Source organism: Microchirus variegatus (assembly GCF_963457635.1).
Source record: "Microchirus variegatus genome assembly, chromosome: 20".
NCBI lineage: Eukaryota > Metazoa > Chordata > Actinopteri > Pleuronectiformes > Soleidae > Microchirus > Microchirus variegatus.
The window spans coordinates 7,533,012-7,551,690 of record NC_139821.1 but is presented as its reverse complement, the minus strand read 5'-3'; the positions used below and the strand labels follow the sequence as shown (position 1 = coordinate 7,551,690).

The 18,679-nt window shown below is 40.1% G+C and overlaps 1 protein-coding gene across 1 annotated transcript in view; it reads left to right on the top strand.

The window, feature by feature from the left end:
* Positions 1–357: 357 nt before the first annotated feature.
* Positions 358–18,679, top strand: part of exoc4 (exocyst complex component 4) — a 102,075-nt gene continuing 83,753 nt past the window's right edge. The window contains exons 1-8 of the mRNA XM_083907293.1: positions 358–447; positions 1,425–1,614; positions 2,856–3,050; positions 5,737–5,930; positions 7,496–7,605; positions 9,871–9,962; positions 10,113–10,267; positions 15,504–15,684. Of these exons, the coding sequence (XP_083763419.1) occupies positions 368–447; positions 1,425–1,614; positions 2,856–3,050; positions 5,737–5,930; positions 7,496–7,605; positions 9,871–9,962; positions 10,113–10,267; positions 15,504–15,684 (1,197 nt within the window). The 5' untranslated portion in view covers positions 358–367. The remainder of the gene's footprint in view (positions 448–1,424; positions 1,615–2,855; positions 3,051–5,736; positions 5,931–7,495; positions 7,606–9,870; positions 9,963–10,112; positions 10,268–15,503; positions 15,685–18,679) is intronic.

The following is an 18,679-nucleotide window of genomic DNA, read 5'->3' as shown; positions in this document are numbered from 1 at the left end:
TTCTCGAATACTGACTAAAAAACCTCAGAATTCAGGCGTTTTATTTATTTTTTATGTGGTCCTAATCATCTTCCGTAGTACACTACAATACACTGTAACATGTCCATTTTGTATTCAATCTAAGACTTCTACCATACTAACATAATATCTATCACACTAACATAATATTTCATTAATTTGTGTCATGTGGTCCATTTATTTTATCCATGTTATCGTAGCAACGGCACTGCTTTCATTCCTTGCCGAGAGAGTCACAGAAAAGTGCTGCAGAGGAACTTGATTCGTGTTAGAAACTACAACTCCCAGAATGCCGTCGTGCAACCTCGCGCTTCTGTCTTCCTGTTTGGGTACCGCAGCTGGAAAAAAAATGGCAGCTGATTCAGGGAGATACAGGAGTGCTGTTAGCAAAAACAAAGACCCTTCTGGTCTCCTCATCTCTGTGATAAGGTAAGCGTTGCATTCTTTAAAATGCAGGTCACAGAGCGGGCACAAACTGTCGCACAGCCGTTGAAGCGCACTCGCATGTTGACACTGAAGAGACGCCTGTGACAGCTAGCTTGTATGCTATAAGTTGGCTATGTTAGCTACAACCTTCCGGTATTTTTAATTATTGGTAAGACAGTTTAAGCGTCAGTATTGCAGTTACTTTATTCCTACACAATAACCGTTTAGTCTTTGCTGAAGCATGGGAAACAGTGACAATCGTTTTATCGTCACGGTGTGTTCCTTTGTTTAACTACCAGGAGCTCACAGACGATGTGTTCGATAGTATATTCTTTATTAAATCACCGACCAAGCTAAGGGTTTTTGGTCCCCTGATAACGGCTGTAAAGTGTTGTGTCAAAGACGTGTTGGTTTCTGGTTTATAAATGTGTGTCACTCCTGCTGCTGGTATCATGTCTTTGATGCCTTTTTTCTGTCTTTTCTGTCTCTCCGAGTCTGTACTTTCTCTCACTCACAGAAAGAAACTATGGTTTTTGTCAATTGACATAAGGTTACACAAACGGTTGCTTTTGTGAATGTAAGATAATCCAATGAACATATTTACTAAGTCATATTTAATAAGGTAATTAAGAACCTTCACCACTTACTACCATGCTGTATGTACTGTGTACTGAATACATTCTACCTTTTGAATTGTCTTCAAGTGCTTTATGTAATAATCGATTTTTTTTTTTATCATGTTGTGCTTTTAAGACTGTTCAAAGACACTTTACAGTATACAACCAGCAATAGAGGCACTTAACAGAAATACAAACATATATCAAATTAAAAGGTGTGTTTTAAGGTTGATATTTTGGTACAGTCATGACTTAAACTCTTAAAAAACTTTTCATTTACCTTTTCTCAGGGTCTTTAATTGGTCTATAATTGGATGATATTGCTACGGTTTATATCTGCTTTTCCCCTTGCTCCCGATGCAGGACTCTGTCCAGCAGTGATGATGTGCAGGACAGGGAGACGGAAAAGGGTCGCCTGGAAGAGGCCTTTGAGACGTGTGACAGGGATTTAGATGAGCTGATCGTTCAGCATTATGCAGAACTCACCACCGCCATTCGGACCTACCAGAGCATCACAGAGCGCATCACCAGCTCCCGCAACAAGATCAAACAGGTAGGAAGCAGAGACATTTATTCAAAAATTGTCGCTGAATAAAATGAACCTGAAGGATTGTTAAACTGGTGCTTGAGTTCCTGCCAAAAGTGTTCGAGATGGACTTTAAAGCAATGACTTTAATGCAAACAAAATAATCAAGCACTCCTCTTCAATTGTCCCTTCATTTATTAAAAGCTTCTCTTATCAGAGTTTTTACCCTTTTTTCCAGTACTGAAAGACAGACTTAATTAACACAAATCCTGTTCACTCAAGAAGAAAACTGCCCACTTAATAACTTTGAGCTGAACCCATTGCTCCCTGGACATTATTTCCCTCTATCACCCTTTCTCAAAATGTTGAGGTCAGTCCTTTTACTCTTTTCACAAGCAAACCAATACGGATTTGACAGAAATACCATTAGTCTCCCAGCCCTTTTTCCCAGGAGGTTACAACTGTCATTTAACTAAGGTGTACTTGTCCACGTCTGCCTTCAAATAATTACATAACAAAGTCTATTTTTTGCCGTCCCACACCTCTTTTTCACAGCAGAACATTTCTTCTGATATATTTGGAAAAGCATAGGTGGTATTAATACAGTAACATGAACACCGTGCGATGCAGATTAAAGTGCTGTGGCAGTGAACCAACAGGATCATTACCTGCATCTTGAAACCAAAACAAGGTGGAAACCAACCACCGTTAATTTGCAGTTGTGATTTTCTCTTGTGACTTGTCAAAAATATCTTCTTTGTGTGAAAATCGTCCAGAATAGATGTGCTCTATTACATCTTGAGATTTAATTAGCCAGTATAAACACCTGTTATTGTGTGGGTGTGCAGGACCTCTATTTAGGAACACATTATTTACTGAAGCACAAAAATAAAAAATAATAAGACTAAATATGTTGTCTCTTAGAGCATTTTTTTCATCCTTTGCTAATATTTCACCCGCACTCCCTATAGTGTCATGTTTTTGACAGTTAATTTAGTTGAATATTGTTTATTGTTGCGTCTTTGTCTACGGGAATATTGTTTCTATGATAAAACTCAGGTAAACTAATGATATTACACTTTGCATATTAGTGACTTAATGGATGGTTGTGCTAGAAGGAACTAAATGATTATTGAAGTATAATAGACATGTTTTCCTGAAATTATTTGAAATAATAAAAAGCAGTCAGGAGTAAGAAAATAACTGCTCAAAACTGCTTTAAGATACTAAGTGTTGTGTCCTAAAGTTCAATTCACTCTGTCCTGCAGGTAAAGGAGAACCTCCTCTCTTGTAAGATGCTTCTACACTGCAAAAGGGACGAACTGAGGAAGCTGTGGATAGAAGGCATCGAGCACAAGCATGTCCTCCAGCTGCTGGATGAAATCGAAAGCATCAAGCAGGTGCCTCAACGGCTGGAGTCCTATATGGCCAGCAAACACTACCTTCATGCCACGGATATGCTGGTGAGTAGACTCATTTTCAGTGGGTGGTTTGGTCTTGAGAATGTATGAGTGAGTTGGACATTATTTCAGATACACCGAGTGGCAGACAGACGGAGAGTGAGATATTGACCCCATGATGCATACAGATATGTTTTGGTCAGGGTGAAATTGTTTCTCTGCTCAGTCGGGATGGCTCACAAGAAAAACAAACCGAGAAATGGAAAAAGTTTTTTGTTGCAGAAGTTGGTAAACATATTGACATTCAGCATGTAAATGCATTTGTGGCAATACTGATTGGGTGCTGCGGAGACCAGTTGTGGGCACACACACATGCATACATAAACACACATGCATACCAGGGTTTATGAAGGGTTTCTGCTAAGATTGATTTATGGGTGTGTGCCTTTCATCCTTTTAAAAAATCCTTTTCTAGTCTTGAACAGTCCAGTGGCTGCAACTCTTTTACTTCAAGCAGATGCCATCTAAAGGCATCGCAGGTGTTGATGCAAGTGTGTACTCTTGTTCTTTTGAAGTGCGCTTTGCCGTGTGCACAGCAGGGGAGCTGACGGATGGCAATGAGGACTAAATGACCAAGCACTGATCCCTCTGTTCACTTCACTTCCTTTCCCTCGCTTTTTTCCTCTGTCACTCCCTCACATCTCTTCCCTCTGACTTTGTTAATAATTAGTTTGCTAGAATGGGGTTATCGTAGGATGAGGGTACAAAAGAGCTATGCGCTCGCGTCTAAGGAACCTTGGAAAATCCTCTTTGTGGGAGTGGAAAGAATTGAAACTTAATTCAACCTGTGCTCAGTCAGATCAGTGTGTTGGTGTGAAAGTATGTGGAAATTTCAAAGTCTTCTGTCTCGGTGGTGCATTTTTTTTTTTAGGATGACTTTAAAGCGCACTTTTACGCTACCTTTTGCTATGTTGACATGTTTCATGAATAGCTAATGTATGAAATGTCCAGTTGGAACAACCTGCACTTGAGCTAAAGTAGAGAGTGTTATTAATGGCTTCAAAAAGGCAAAGTGACATCTTTGAAATAACGTTGTTTATTTATTTTTTTACACAAATTATTCCACCATCCACTACAGATTGATTTAAATAAACACACCTTGAGAGTGGAAATAATAGCATGCACTGACTGAATGGCATTTCATAAACGCTGGACACCGAGCAGTAAAACAGCTCCAGGGATACAGAATAATGCTTTTTCGTACATTTTGTACAATGTTAACTCAGTCATTCTCATGACATGTAATTTATTTATTCATTTAAACATGTTTTCTGGTTATTAACTTTTAAAGGTGTGGTTATTATTTAGACAGATCATTTCTAAGACAAAGATCTTAGGACATAGGCCATATCTATCTCAGTCCCTGATCTTGTGTTAATGAGAAGTCTTTCTTTTATTTAAAACCTGCAGACACTCTGTGACCTCAGCAATGTGAATTTCAGGCCTCACTGTGCAACATGGATGTCAGAAACGTGGGTGCAACATTAAGTTTGATGTATATAGACTGTTTGGTTGTAACTGATTAACTAAATATTGAATTGTGGGCGACACCTTTTGGTGTAGTGTGTTTGTGTGCGGAAGAACATAAAGAGGGCTATTATGGACTCAGGCAGCCATGGCTTTTGACTATAATATAATACCACATTTACTTCACATTGGTCATATTTTATCTGTGCTATACATAGTAGTCATTCCTAGGTGGCCCTTCTCTTCTCTTCTAAGCAAATTCAGTTCACTGTCAGGCCTGTTCCCACTAATGATGTTAACAACCCTTCCTCTGTCATCTCAGCCCAGTGGTAATTGCTAACTCCCCCCACGCACAGACAGAAAAATGTTATATGATTTACAGTCATACAAACACATATAATCATACGGATGCATCTGAGGAGTGTGTACACACACACACACAGAATACACAAAGTCTTGCAGGCATGCTGGGTAATTCTATCAAGCAAAAGGGGCTGATCATGCAACACATTAGCCCATCTTGTGGCTCTCATTTGCATCAACACTCACTTGACCCTTGCCCTCACAACCCCCCTACTATCCATTCCCTCCTGGCCCCCCTCCCCACTTCCATCTAAATATTCTTCACAGTGATATCATGTGGCCATTAGTGCTCTTAAAAATACACCCGGAAAAGCACATAAATGCGCATAAATACACAGATGCCGGCAGACACGTTTTATTTAACGACATGAATATTTATTAACTGCAAACATGCTATGACCACAGCTGCTCCTGGTCATAAAAAATAAAAAAAATGGAAAGAGGGAGGCAGACCTAGTGAATCTGGAGAAATGAAGAGCATGAAATTAATATATTCTATGTGTTTATAGAACAATTGAAGTACGTAAACAGTGTTTCCAAATTATTGGTTGTGTAATTCATGGTGTAGAGTAGAGTAGAACTTTGTTTGCCTTCAGTTCACCAGCATATAATCATAAAAGGAGACATAGAAAATTCGGTAATGTCTCCAGAAGTCATCAAAAGAAATTGCTCTTTACTGCGACTGTGGATTAAAAGCTTGGTGGTCACTTTGTGGAATTAGGAACGCATATTGCACTTGGAAGTCATTTCCAGGGGAACTCCCTCTCTGAATTTGTCCTTCCATGGTTCTGTTCATAGTGTTTTTGTGTCAAAAATGTATGATTCAAAGCCTTTAAGCTGTTATGTTGTCATAATGCAGGTGTCAGCTGTGGAGTCACTGGAAGGCCCCTTGCTGCAGGTGGAAGGACTTGGGGATCTGCGGCTGGAGCTCCATAGCAAGAAGCTCAACATCCACCTCGTCCTCATTGATGAACTACACCGACACCTCTACATCAAATCGACGAGTCGCCTGGGGCTCAAGAACAAGGACAAAAATGCTGCTCGCCTTCTAAGGTAAATGGGGATTTCCTACATCTCTTAAATCAACCAGAACTGTCATTTACTTTATTGTAAATGCTTGAAAAATCGATTTTTATTATTGTTCTATTATCATGTCTGCCTTTACAGTCATACTTTATATATATATTTGTATAATATATAAATATATATATAAAGTATGACTCACCATACAATATTATTGTATGGTGAGTAATGATTAGTGAAATCACTCTACATGTATTTATTTTATAACCTTTTAATTGTAGGTGTGGTCTAGAAACACATGAACTGTTTTCTTAATTTCCTCAGTGTACCATTATATAAAAAAGTGCTACTGTGAGAGATCGAGAAAGTGAAGACAAAAGTGGAAAAAAGAAGAAGAAAAAAAGTCAACGCCTGTTATAAAAGTACATCATTTGCTCAGTTTGCTTGTGTCTGAAGAATAAAAATGCTTGTTTTTGTCTTATTATGTAGTCAACAGATATATAGCCTTCAAAGACTGTATAGATGTGCCTTCATTATCAAGTTATTCCTCTGGTACGACAACAAAGTGCAAGTTGCCAGTTATTTACTGTATGGAAACCAAGCCAATTACTGACAAAAACAATTAGACTTTGTCTAACTTGTTACACTTCTTTCTTATGTCCTATGTACTTTTTTTCCTCTGAAGTTCTCTAAAGAAACAACAAAAAAATACAACAAATCATTTACTGCGAAAGGCACTTTTTCACTCATTTAGAAGCAGTCACTCTGACTCAAGGTTGGTGGCATAGTTTGAAAAATCAGACAAAATAGACACATTTTCGGGGGGCATTGTTTAAATTTGGTGGCTGTGTCAGCTGCCAATTACTGGCAGTAATTCAATAAAATGACAGAATGGCAGCAGCCGGTTTTGTATGACACTAGTGATGCTTTAAGTGATGAAGTGGTTTTGCAGCCACTGGGAGAATCATTTAAGCTGTGCCTCCACGACCCAAGGGCCAGTTTCTCAGTTTTATGCAGCAGCTGTGTAACTTATTGGGCATAATGTGGCACACGACTGTTGATGCTGTTGTGTTGTGTGTGGAAAAAAACATTCAGTGAAAGTGTGGTTTGCACTTTTACAAATGTGTGTGTGTGTGTGAGTGTGTGGAGCAGTAATTATGGTGGTGGTGGGTAGGTGAGGTATGATTTATTACTGAGGGTCAGCCAGTGACAGATCCTGGCCTCCCTGTATTGGGTCGCTTCTAACAACAAGCCAGCCTCCATACACCCCAGTCACTTAGCAGGCACACTGTGTTTATACCTTCCAACTTAAAGGACCTGGATTGCTTCCACCTCTAGCTTAAGGCTTGATAAATGGCTTATTGGAAAGCAACACCAATCCCACCCAGAGATGCAAGGATTTTTTTTATAACAGTAGATTGCTTTTGTTAGGGATGGGCAGGTTAGTGCATATGTTTCTGTTGGTGCATACCAAAGCTTTGTATGCGTCTAAGAAATGATTTCTCCCACCTGCATCATTCTGCAATATCATGATTTACAGATGTAATGCCTTGATTTTATTTTGATAATCTCTAAATCTGATATTCTCTTCACAGCTCCACTACCAAAGACTCATCTCCAGTGCCTGTGTTGGATGTCAGCAGCCTGTCCACCCCACGCAAGCTTTTGGATTCATCACAGTTCAGCACACCTGGATCAAGCGGTGGTATGAATTTTCCTTCCGCAATAAAGATGCATGCATGTTACACACTAGACTTTTTAAATGTTTTAATTGGGAATTTTTCATCAAACAGTCGTTTATACACAGTATTTGCTCTCCACCGAAGATAAAATGTAATACTTTTGGTGAACAGTATGGATAAACATATTTGCAAAGTATTGTTTGTGGTCTCGATGGAAAACAAAAAAAAGTGTGTATTTCACTTAGCGCTTTTATTTTCACTGTGCTGATATTCTTAGTGATAATGAAGTCATTAGCATCACTCTGTCTTACATCCATTTGCATGTCATTATGGGTGTGTATAACCTTCACACACACACAGTATTACACACACTTACCAGACTAAACACTCACATTGATGCCTCATTGCACCAAACTTTGCACACAAGCGTTCACGCACATTTCTTGCCTTGGAGTATATGTCATAACATCGTCAACTATGATCGTAGTATAGTTTCCCTCTCACTAAAATTGTAATTATCTTGTCCCCCCTATCTGCACTATTAGTCACCCAGCATCTATGTCATCACAGCAGGGGAAAAACATTCATTATACTCAAACTGGTACCCAGGGCTTCTCACAGGGGCTAATAATGCAGACTATAACTGTGGGAATGTATGAATTCTCTCAGTTCTCTCCGCAGCCCTGCGTTCCTTCCAGGCTGAGCGCAGAGGAACACAAACAAGAAGATAATGAAAAAAGTTAATCCTGTAATAACTTGGTGTTCCTTTAGTATTTCTGAGTTTTATATTAAGCCCGGCACTTTCTTCACCACCCACTCTTGGCACTCTGAATTAGTGACTCACTATGTCGTGTTTAGCTTCGTTGATACCAGACAATCTTACAGCATATACACTCAGCATCCACAGACTTATTCAAGTATTTCTGTATTCTGTGGTTAGCACTGGTTTTGGTTCTTGGTTTGTACCTCTGTTTGTTTGGTTAAGGTCTGATGGGAAAACTTGTTGTCAGTGTGTGCTTTGTCCAGGTTCTCCAGCCTCCTCCCACTTGCAGATTGGGGTTAGATGAACTGAACACTCTAAAATACCTGAATGTGCACATGATTTGTCTTCTGTCTATTGGTTCTGTGATGGACTGGTGAGCTATAGACATAACCTGCCTTGTACCCAATGTCAGCTGGACTGCCCCTCCTATGTCCGTCAAACGATAAGCGGTCTTGATGATAGATGGATGCTGCAGTCTTACTTTTGTGATAGTGACACACTAACAATGTTACATGGTGACTGGCTCCTGGCAACAAATGATTATCTGAGGGCGTGATGTAGCCAGCATTTCTGTCATTCAATGGCTGTTAAATTTTTTTCTTTTTTCTGCCTTTCCTGTCTCACTAATTTTTACATTTAGCTCTTTCAGCTGCACTTGTGTACCTTTTATCTCCACCTCATTTTATTTTTCCACAGTTTAGCACAACAGCAGCAGTATATATAACATGCACGTCTTGACCTCGAACACACAAATGTACGAACAAACACTAATACTTAATGAATATCCATTCAATTCGCCCACCCTCTGGTCCTAAAAGTAAAAGCTAAACCACTTTTTCCCCCCACACTATGCGCAGAAAACCACTGCAATTAGCAACCACCAGGCGTTAAGTGCCAATACACTGTCATGCTAACAACTGTGGTCACGACACAGCAAGCCAGCTTCCATCACTTGTCTAGCTTGCCATTTTGTCTAATAGCATTAGAGCACCTCATTTATAGATAGTAATTGTCATAATTATTGCACAAACTATAGTTGGACTGGGGAAAAAGGGAAGTACGCGCAAAGTCCATTAACTTGCCATAAACATTAACTCTGTTAACGTACTTTGATGGGGAATTGGGAGGCTCCCTCTAATGGAAATTAGGGCATCACTCCATGCTGCCACTCTCAATTTAGCGGCTAATGTGGCTAAGTCATATTGTGAGAGCTTGGGGTGGTTGGTGGAGTAGGGAGGGGCGACAACAGGATAGGTGCAAACATGTGCATTCAAAATGGAATGATGGTGGTATGTTACAGTACATTATATTAGTGGTGCCAGAATAAAATACATTAGATATTTTGTTTTTTCCAGCTAAGCTACACAATACGTATGATTTGTGTCTATGGATCATTAAGGCACAAAACGCAATATTCCACCAGAGGCCAACATCGAGTGACTTTTTATTGTTGTCATTCGACATGTGTCAAGTACTGAAATAATTGTAAATATTTCATGAACACATCCCTGTGTATATTCTTTAGTGCGTGAGGATGTGCGAGAGCTGAACCAAGCTGACCTATCAGAAGTGGATCCAGAGGAGAACAGTGCTGAGTTCATGGGCATCCTCATCAAGGTACACACTGTACATGGACATAACTGTATAGTGCACACTGTTAATTGTGACTTTTTGACACCTTAATGATTTTACAGCCACCTTTGTGTTTTGTGTGATGATTTTGCATCATGTAAAATGTTTGCTCTGTCCCTTTTTTACTTCCTTCAGGCTCTGGCCAAGCTGAAGAAAATCCCAGAGACAATTAAAGCCATAATGGAGCGGCTGGAGCCTGAGCTGAAACAGATTGTTAAGAGGTCCACGACTCAGATAGCAGACCATGCTTATCAGAGAGGAGAGAACCTGGCCCAGGAGAGCCAACCAAGGTAAAGTTTGAAGATAGTGAGGTTGAAGAAGCACTATATTAAAAGTATCATTGTGTTCCTGAGAGTGGAGAACCGTCCACTCAAGAGTGAGCTGCTCCAGATCAGGGAAATAAATGGAGAAAACTGAATACTAAATGAATAGAAAATGAGGAGGGAAAGGGGGATGCAGCAAATGGATTACCTGAAGAGGAAACTATAAGCAATTCAGTTGAAAGATGAAAGCCATCTTTTAAAAATGATAACATTTGCCTGACGGAAGATAATAAGAAGCACTAGCAATGCTTCTGAAAATGATCATTGTAAACAGCAGTACACAGCCACCATTGTTACCACTGATAAAGGCTGTCATTTGTAATCCCTGTAGTATTGTATCTATGCAAAAGAGTTCGCTTTCTTCTTCTTCTTTAGTTGTATTATTCACATCTGTGTCCGTTTCCCCAGTGTAATTTATTCAAAGTTGGTTACTCTTTCCAGTGTTTGGATAGGTTATTTGTTGTTGCTGAAAAGTAATTATGAGATTCCAAAAAAATGCTGTTTTTACACTTATCAGCACACGTTGATTTATTTGCAGCCACTGCTGCATTAGTAATGCTCATCATCACAATTTCTTTTCTGCAATGGTAAAATAACATTTCATGTTACAGCAGCGTGAGTAGATTCTCAGTAATACAGTCAGTTAAAAACTGAAATGTGTTCAGTGTGTATTTGAAGACGGGGTGTGGAAAGATGGACCAGATCCAGCACTAAACAGTCTGTTTAGTGCTATTCACATGCAATCAGATGACTTGAGGATAGATGTCAATACCAGATCTGAATAGGGCCACACTTTACAGCTGTTTATACCTAACTACCCATATGCATTGGATTAGTCAGTCTTTCATGTTTGTTGCTACATGCTGTGGATGTTTTAGGTGTATTATTATTTGACAGAAAAGGTAGTGGAGAACATGCTTAGTATGTATTCCCGGGATGTTCATAGTCAGACAGTAAACCAGGTATGAAACACAATAAAGTTTAAGACTAGAAAACTCACCTGCCTCGGACCATGAAAACAGATACTCTGCTGCTTTAAACCCTGACAAGTCATGGTTAAACACACCCATACATACATACATGCACAAACAATTTCACACCTGCCTTAGAGGACATTTTTAAAAGCAGTCACGTCGGCTCCTGCAGACTTGCACATACAGTGAGCAGGCTTGGGAAGCACAGGTCTCAGTCCACTGATCCTGAACCTTTTAAGAGGAACGTCTTGTTTTCTGTCAGGGATGTTCTCTCTGGCCTCGTCTGCCTTTCCTCCTCCTGTTGCCTGCTGAATCTCATTTGACCCCAATATACTAGGCCACCGTGTAGCTCATTCCCAGCTCCAATCCTTACAGATTGTTTTAAGTTTGCCTGTGTGTGTGTGCGTATGTGTGCAAGTGCTTAACTCAGCATTTGAGTCAGCGCACACTGAATTGCATTTATGTGAACACTTAGAAGTGTGTATGTGTTTGTATTCGTATATATACACACCTAGTTCTGCCAATGTTCCCTTTAATTTAAAGCCAAGGCTTGTTGCTATGGAAACTCCAACCAACGTACCACTTGTGGGGAACAATGGTCCTACATTATTGTACACTATATTTTATAGCAGGTAACACTTAAGCACTTTACAGCATATACAGTAGTCTGACTTGCTCTTGGAGGTTTATGTTCTCGTTCACGTCGTCTGCGATCCACCACACTGTAAGTGCATTTTCATTTCCACTGCCTTTCACGCGATCATTCATAAAGATAATCCAGACAGGTTCCCACTCCATGCGAAAAAATCATTAGCATGCATCACTGATCTGTGTGCAGGTCATTTTAATTTAAATCAAATCAAACTTGTTGAACTCCTATGACTTTTTTTATTTTTCATTTCAAAAACAGACCCCTTTTATGTTCTTGGTAAAAAAAAAAAAAAGAAAAGTAATCTGAAACTCTCAGAAAGAGAGCTGATTTAAAGTGAAGACATGCTTGAATAACCAAAGGACATTAAATATGAAAGGCAAAGTATTTTTAAATCCAATTTAAAAACAAGAAAACCTCACTGATCAAAAGAGTGATTGCTTGTCACTTCTGTCCTGTTTTCTTTTTACTGCCTGTTCAGTCGAGTGGTCATTGGAAAAAGTCCTGTGGCCAAATTTGTGCGACTGTATTTCCACTTTAAGAGCAGCAGGACGACTTTGCACTTTAACTCTTTAAACTCTGTTTATAGCAATTTTATTCTCTGTGAGTGATAACCAAGTGGATGAAAATGAGGGCCCTTCTGTTATCTTCTCAAAATGAAACGCGCTCAGACGTAATGCCAGTCTCTTAAACAGGGAATTGAACTGTGCACGTCTTTCTTTTCCCTCTCCTCACTGTTCATCAGCTATGTGTGTGTCCACTTCGATCCTGAGGGGAAATGAGAAGTGAGGTCTCAAAGAACAGACATTGTGGATTTGCATGGCCTCCACTGACAGATAATGAGAACTATTTTTGCTCTCTTCTTGTATGTGTATCTATCGGTAGAGCTTCGGTAGCTGACGCCACACAACCAAAGTAACACCCTGTTCACCTCTATCGATGTAGATACTAGACAACACATAAATCAGGTGACGTGTGACAACTTATCTCTTTGTCGGTTGTTTTCATCATAAAAGTGAAGATGGTGGATAGATGTTTGAGCCCCGGGAAGCCAAAACAGTCAGAGACAGGCTAATGGGAGAGCATTTCACTGGATCCCCACAGATCCAGAGGGACAGCGGAGGTGAACTGCTGCTATGAAAAGTGCTCACAGCGAGCAGAAGGAGAAGACGGGGAGATGAGAACCCACAAGCAACAGATTTCATGGTTAGCTCTTGGTAAATCATGGACTCAGACTAGATTCACCAAGAACTAGTCTGCACAGCAATGTTAAACACAGTAATTGTTTACATTACACTGTTTATTGCTAATGCTAACGTTATGCTACATCACAGCAACTTGACACTTAACTTTCTAATCTAGCTAATTTGATTCAAAAATTGATGACAAAAATGATCAGGCTGTTAAAAAAAAAAGCATTTTAAGGATCAGGTTTGTCAAGTTTTGTGATATATATTGGTCCATCCATGGATTTTAAGCACATGTCGTGGTCAATTCTGCTGCATCATAGGCTGCCATGATAGCAATTCATTGTAATTGAGTCACATGACGTCCAGAGCAGGTGTTCATAGTGAGTAAGGTGGGCTTGGTGAGAATTTAGAATTTCAAGAGGTAACAAGGTGCTGTAAAAGGTGCATGTGTCCGTCTCTGAAGAGTTGTAATCTTATATTGTTTATTCATTTCTATAGGCCGGTGTTTACTATGTGTCCTTCACATTTACTCATGAGGGAGGAAGAGGGAGCGATCCCTTCACTCATTGGCATTTCTCACCTCCTCTCTTCGTCACTTGAACATCTTCTATCCACTGAGTTATAGCTCATAGTGATTTGTGTCTGCTTTACTCTCCATTAATAACATTTACTTGCTGCTACTGCCAGTGCAGTGACAGACAGCCAACCAAAATGCCCTCTGGTGAAACATCCATCCATCTTGCCTCCGCATTATCCTTATACCTTTCAGAGGAAACCTTGGCCATGTCCCAAAACCTGTAGCGTCCCTTCTTTTCTTGAAATATTCAAATTGGCGGTGATTTGTTTTGGCTTTGCATTAATGAGGATTGGGTCCTTGTGCTTTTGAGTGTGAATAATAGAAGGTTGTTTGTTTTTGGCACAGCTTTTCTTTAAGGCTATTACTACACATTTTTTTAGTCTTCATGTAAAAGTCAAAACTGATTTAGAAGATCTATTTGCAGAACTATGGTTTATGAGGTAAGATACAGGGACAATGATACCATCGTTGGACAGCATAAGTTTAAGAATTTTAGATTTATAGCATTGAAGTTTGAACACAGTTGCCCAAAAATTAATTTATGGGCTTTCTTTTGCACATTTTGTAACTTTTGATTTGCGTTGCGCTTCTTTCCAATAACAATAGAGACCACATACAATGCTTAAAAGTCCAATGTAGGTCACAGTGACTGTATTTCAGATCAACTGTAATATCTCCACTAAAATAAAGTGGGCACTTAATGGCACGGGTGCACTGGTGTACCTATTCAGACTCCGCTAATATAACCCGTGTTCCCTCTTTACTTTGAAAGCTTTGTCCTTGTGCGGAAAGCAGCTGCAGTAAAGTTTGTATGGAGCATTAGTGTAGATGAGGCAACTGTGAGTTTCCAATCCACCACATAGCACTTAGATCAAGTGGAAGGTCAACTTGGTTTCGGCTGCGCTCTCTTCTTCAGCCTGAGCCATTTCGTACTAATGAGAGTAGCTGCTCATTTGAGTTCAGCCTGGGCACCTCGGCACTTTCGTTGTAGCCGACCCCGCTGCTTTGTTTCCACATTAGTTTGTTATTACAGGTAAAATATTGGCGAGTGTCTGCTGAAATGTGAATGGGGAAGACGGAATAGCAGTACCTAACTTGAACTGCATTCATGTTTTTGTGCTGTATTTTGTATTGTTGTGTTGGTTACCTTGATTTTATAGTTAAAAGCATTCCAAAAGGAAGCAAATGATTATTTCAAAATTGTATCTGTGCACATATATTGTGTATATATAGAGGTACACGAAATGATGTTCTGCAAAAATACTATTTTGGTTATACTGTAGTGCCATTATTTTATTTTATTAGATGATCATAAATATCTTTATTTTCCACCTCCTTTAATTAATGAATACAACTATTGTGGAGTTGAGGCAAATCTGAAGCAGCACAGAAAATGGACCTTAACTGTCTGAGGACTGTGTTGACTTTAATTCTCATTGTTGGTGATACAAAGAAATTGTGCTCACAGCAGCAGCAGCAATATCACCCCATGCTAAGAGTGTTTTTCCCTTTCTTCTAGTATTCAAACAGAGGCTGAATTTCTTGGTGGCTCAAGGCCAGATGATTTAAATGTCATGCTTGTTGTGTTTTACCTAGTGCTTTATTAGATACTGAAAGAACAGACCATGTAGAATGGGCTTATGTAATAAATGGTACATTCCAGAATTTTTTTTGTTTTTTAAGTCAGAAGAATAGCACATTTGGTTTTATTTGTGATGATTATGACTACATTTTCCTAACTTTCTCCCTTTTCCCTCTCTCCACTATGTCCTGTGGCCGTCCCTCTTTCTGCCCTCTGTGGCTCCCTCTGCAGGTTGCTGCTGGAGCTGCTGGAGCTGTTGTTTGATAAGTTTAAGGCAGTGGCCCAGGCTCACAGTGTGGTGTTGGCCCAGATGCAGCAGATTGCGGTGCAGTGTCCGGGCGGGGCCCACGAGGAGGGCATCAAGCTCTATGAGCAGGCGGACGTCTCGGCAAAAATCCAGACTGTGCTGCAGGTCAGTTTGAACAAAAACTCCCCAGGGAATGTACTCTATAGGTACTGTATGTGAGTTTAACATTTTAGTTATAAAGATTAACACATGTATTAATATAATGCAATATAATACAATGCAACATTTTTGCCATATCTTTGAGTCCACGACAGTGTGGTAAAAGTTTTAAAAGTAGACCATATTAAAGCACCGCACCTGATAACAAGATTCTTTTCATGGTGAGCTCTGGGTTGTTTGTTTTGTCGTTTCTGGCAGGCATACCCCCAGGCTTTTATTTTTCATTCGCCGCACTGGAGATTTGTTTATCCTGTATTCGTACAGTGTCTTGAAAAATTCATTCAGTTCACCCACACTTAGATTAAATTAGTCAGTGGAGGAACTGGCAGCGGCGTGATGGATGGCGTTCAATCTGTCAGCAAGAAGCAGCAAGGGAAGGAGACGGGCAAAGCTTGATTGCTCGGATTAATTTTCAGTTCTTTAATTGGTGCGTATTTATTCTGGGTTCTTGCTCCCTGCTCCCATCTGACTGGCAGTGGGGATGAGCAGCTGTTGAACTGACCTATGGTGAATCTCGGAGGGAAAATCTGTGGCAGTCGTTGCCATCAAAGCAATCGGTGCGTGTGTGAGTGTGTGTTCCTCTCCGTGTGTCTTCATAATGAAGAAAACAGCACTCCCCTCTGTGCTTGTTCACTGGGAGATGTGTAATTTAAATTTATGCCATTTTCTGAAGCATGCCTCATGTGTATAAGAACACTTTAAGCTGACTGAGAGCCTGATTTTGTTAGAGCGGATGACAGGCCTCTCATTTTAGGATTTTCTCGTGTATATCCATGACTAGATTAGTCAGTCGTCAGTTTCCTAGGGCAGGGAAGTACAGTATTTGAAACCTTAGCCATAGCAATCAATAGCAACATCAGTAGTTAAATTCTAAAAATAAATAAATAAGGGAACAGAATGTTGTTGCTTAGTTGAACTGAAATCCTGTCGACTTAAAGTTAATGCATTCCAACTCATCTAATTATAACTTCTCAGCTGGCAACTGCATCAATACTGGGATGTTTAGTGTGCTGTGTGTGTGTGTGCACAGGCATGTACTATAACTGCGCCGTTCCACCAATACATTTACAGAAGGCATCGAGCCATTCCCCAGCATGCGACCACTGCCAGTACCCAGTTGCCAGGGACTCACTCCACTCTCCCCTGTTGCCGAGATGTGAGATAATGTAATCTCTTGATTAGAATACTCATTACATGAAATGAGGTTTTCTTATTCACTCACTCGTGTTATTATTTCCTGACGATTGTATCAATATAAAGCCCCCCCACACTCCATCTCTCCCTCCCCTTTGCCATTTCTCTCACGTCTTGCTTGTTGGTTTGCTGTTCTCTCCCACTCTTCATTTCCATTTCCTCTGCCCCCCCCCGCTCTTTTTTCCTTCAGCATCATTCCCGCTGCCTCACACTTCTCCAATACCCTTTGCAAACCAATCTGACCTTTTGTAATTTCCTTCTTAATCTCATTATCTTATTTATTTTTCTTCTCCCCGGCCTCAGATGCTCGCTTTCACCGCTTTCCTTCAGCCCACTCTGTCTTAGAGAGAGTCACATATCAGCAGTGAGAGAAATTAAACTACTGCTCCCACAGTGGCACAGTTAAATATTATTGGATACTGTACTGGTTTTTTATCTCACATCTTAGGACCCACAAAGGGGGAGGAAGCTCCTAGGTACTGGTCAGAATGCATTCATAAACCTTGTTAGTCCTCCATTGTGTTTGTCTCCTTTGTTTTCCTCAGTTCTTCAACAGCCACTGTAAAATATTTCCGTATTGATTTTTTCCAACAGTTGTTCGCTATGGCCTGAAATATGCAACGCCAAAGGCATACTTCTGAAATTGATTTAGTTTAGACGGAAGGCAAATAGTATTTTGTAACAACTGCAAAGTGTCCAGGAACAAAGTTGTTTTATTGTTACAGAAACATGTTTTTTTACCTTTCAACCACTTTAAAGGTGAAGTAAGTAGTTTATAGTGCCTTCTAGAGGAGAGGCTGAAATTTACAACAAAGAACTGCTGCTCTGCTCACCCCCTCCCTTCCCTGAGCGCTACGGTATCCACAGCTGGTCAAATGTTGTCCTCGTCGTCTTTCTCCGTGTCAGCAGATGAGGTTCGTGAGGCGAGGGAGAGGGCGGAGCGGAGAGAGTGGAGGCGGGACTTCCGCTACAAGTAAAGAGACGCTTGATTTGTTTCCTTGCGTTTGTCCTTAAAGGCTCCGGTAGAAACATGGCGTCTCACTGCTAACAGTGGCTATGCAACCGCGGCCCGCGACATGACTTTTTGAAACACTACGAAAATGAAACAAAAACTATTATACAGCGACTAGACAATGCAGGAGCACATAATATGTATAAAAAAGTGGATTTGGGGTTATATAAACCCATAAATACTACACATTGTCCCTTTAAATGTTTTAATTTAGAACCAGAAATCCCCCCATATCACTGTTAATTACACTGAAACACTCAAAGAATGCCTTTTCACACAAGCAGAGACGTGATGTTTGACACAACCTGCATTTGTCTGTCCACGTTGCTGGACAAACAGCTTATATTCCAGAATAACAGTGTCGTTCTATCTGTTCTCTACTCATTCTTTTTAATAAACAGTGAAGCAGAATAAACACAGCATTCCTGCCCTGAAGAGGCTTCATAAAAAGGGACTATTTTTGCACTTAAGATCTTTGACATGAACAGAAACCTCTACGTAGGTGTTATTATTATTTTTTTTCCACGCTTTGAGGGGTTAAGAAACCAAGGCTGACCTTTTCACTTGACATATCAGCAGACAGATGCAAGAGTCGACAGAAACACAGGCTATGTGCCCAGCTACAAGGCCTTGGCTGACAAACGCTGTTCATCAATGTGTGACTGAGGCCCAATGGGCTTGAAGTTGTAGTCCATAAACAAGCTTTTAAAACTCAGGAATCATGTATTGGTTCTC